The following is a 2,184-nucleotide window of genomic DNA, read 5'->3' as shown; positions in this document are numbered from 1 at the left end:
TTTTCCATGCAAAGTATGAAAAGGTAAGGGGACAAAGGGTCACCTTATCGGAGACCATGAGTAGGCTTGAAAGGAGGGAGCTTATTTCCGTTCCATAAAATAGAGTAGCTTGATGAAGAAACACAGTGCATGATGAGCTTGATTGTGATGTCCGGGAATCCAAAATCATGGAGACAGATTTTTAGAAAATCCCAATTAACGTTGTCGAAAGCTTTTTCCAAGTCAAGCTTAAAGGCCACAAATCCCTTCTTCTTTTTGGATCGCTTCATGAAGTGAATTATTTCCTGCAAAACAATAGAATTATCTGAAGTACCCCTACCAGGCAAGAAGCTGCTTTGATAGGGGCCAATAATGTTAGTGAGAATAGGTCTAAACCGATGAACCAATACCTTCATGATTATTTTGTAAGTGATGTTGCAAAGGCTAATAGGTCTGAAATCTTTATAAGTAGTGGGGGGTCAATTTTTGGAATGAGTGCAATGAGAGTGTTAGAGATCTCTGGATCAAAGTGGCCATTTTGGAAAGCAGCTTTGACCATTTTGAAAATGTCGTCACCTACTATATGCCAGTATTGTTTGAAGAAGATGCAATGGAAACCATCGGGGCCAGGGGCTTTGTAAGGCTTCATGGAGTTTAGGGCAGCGAAGACTTCGGGTTTGGTGATAGGGGAAGTTAGAGCAAGTTTCCCCTCGGCATCAATAAGTGGGTGGGCGCCTTCATTGAACGTGCGGTCATGGTTTGGTTGATTACCACTGAAAAAGTTTTTAAAATAGTTTTGGGCCTCATCTTGAAGAGTGTCGCTATCGGAGGACCAAGTACCACATGGGAGCTTGAGACTATGTATGCGGTTTCTTTTTCTTCTAATGATAGTTTGAGTGTGGAAGAAAGCAGTGTTTTTGTCTCCAAATTTGATCCACTTTTCCCTTGATTTTTGGTACCAAAGCATCTCTTCTTGGAAAAAAATGTGGTTGTATTCTTGTTGAAGTTCTTTTTCAAGAAGGGAATGACGAACCGAATCAACTCTTTCAAGATAATTTTGGATACCTTTAAGGCGGCTTTCTATATGCTTCTTTCGTTGGAAAATGTTGCCAAAGACTTCACGGTTGAAAGTGATGGAATTTTCCTTGACTTTATTCAGAGACGCAGAGATGTTGGGGAAATGCCAAGAGTTTTTAACCAGGTCCACATACTCATGGTGATCGATCCATGCAGCTTCAAAACGGAAAGGCCTCGGACCTCTGGCTAACGGAAGTCCACCGAATCGGAGAAGGAGAGGATTATGATCAGAGTGAAGCCTACACAATACCTCTACAAAAGCTTCTGGAAAAGCCATGCGCCAGTCAACATTTGCAAGACTTCTATCCAGTTTTTTTGATATGATGTGGATACCATTGTTGTTTCTGTGCCAAGTAAAACGACCGCCAGTGGTTGTGAGGTCAAGAAGGTTGCAAGCGGTCATGAAGTTTGAGAACGTGGCAGCCCTGTTGTGGTGGAAGATGCCACCTCTTTGATCACTGGGAAGGAGAGTTTCATTGAAATCGCCAATGAGCATCCAAGGTCCATCAATGTTTTGGTTTATGTTCGTAAGGTGGGTCCAGAGGCTAGGTCGAAAGGTGTGGTTAGGGCTAGCATAGATACAAGAGCAAATGGCATTTGCACTTCCACGGTTAACAGAGAAGGTTATTGAGTGGGGGGTAAAATCAATAACATTAGTTGTGATGTTCATGGCTGAGTGTTGAAGAAGCCAAATACCTCAGGAGTGGCCATTTGCTTCAATGATATGGATGGGGGTGTAACCGGTGTTGGTCCAAAAGGAGGAGACTCTACTAAAGGGAACATGAGTTTCGTAAATTGCCATGAAAGTTGGGTTATATTTTCTCATCAAATCTTTCAAATGTCTTTTTGCATTGCTGTTTTGAACCCCTCTGATATTCCAAGAGAGGATTGATACATCTAAGAGGGCTTCCATAACAAAAGACATTGATGATAAAGGAAGGATATAACAATTACGTGACCATGTCTTCGTCATGGATATTTTGTAAATCTTGGTCACTATCAGCAAGGACGAAAGTGTCATGATGGTCCTTTTCTTGAATGTCACGGCTTTGTGTTTCATTGGGGTTATTGGGATCAGGTTCGGTTTGAGTAGCTGGGCAAGTGTTCATGTCGCTTTGGTTTGAAGGT

The 2,184-nt window shown here is 42.0% G+C and overlaps 1 protein-coding gene across 1 annotated transcript; it reads right to left on the bottom strand.

Annotated features, from left to right (window-relative positions):
* Nucleotides 1–746: 746 nt before the first annotated feature.
* Nucleotides 747–1,726, bottom strand: LOC146925894 (uncharacterized). Its single transcript, XM_085703813.1, has 2 exons — nt 1,013–1,726; nt 747–752 (listed from the first exon to the last, which is right to left on the bottom strand). The coding sequence occupies exons 1-2, from the start codon at nt 1,724–1,726 to the stop codon at nt 747–749; spliced, it is 720 nt and encodes a 239-aa protein (XP_085559939.1).
* Between the last annotated feature and the right edge of the window lie 458 nt (nt 1,727–2,184).

This window comes from Medicago sativa, chromosome 4, assembly GCF_051527215.1.
Source record: "Medicago sativa cultivar Bolivia chromosome 4, Bolivia_mono, whole genome shotgun sequence".
Taxonomy (NCBI): Eukaryota; Viridiplantae; Streptophyta; class Magnoliopsida; order Fabales; family Fabaceae; genus Medicago; species Medicago sativa.
The sequence above is the reverse complement of the archived record's forward strand: the minus strand, read 5'-3'. Positions and strand labels throughout refer to the sequence as shown.

What these genes read in the sequence shown, in the direction of transcription:
- LOC146925894 (XM_085703813.1), bottom strand. Translation starts at nt 1,726, where the DNA reads ATGAACATCACAACTAATGTTATTGATTTTACCCCCCACTCAATAACC.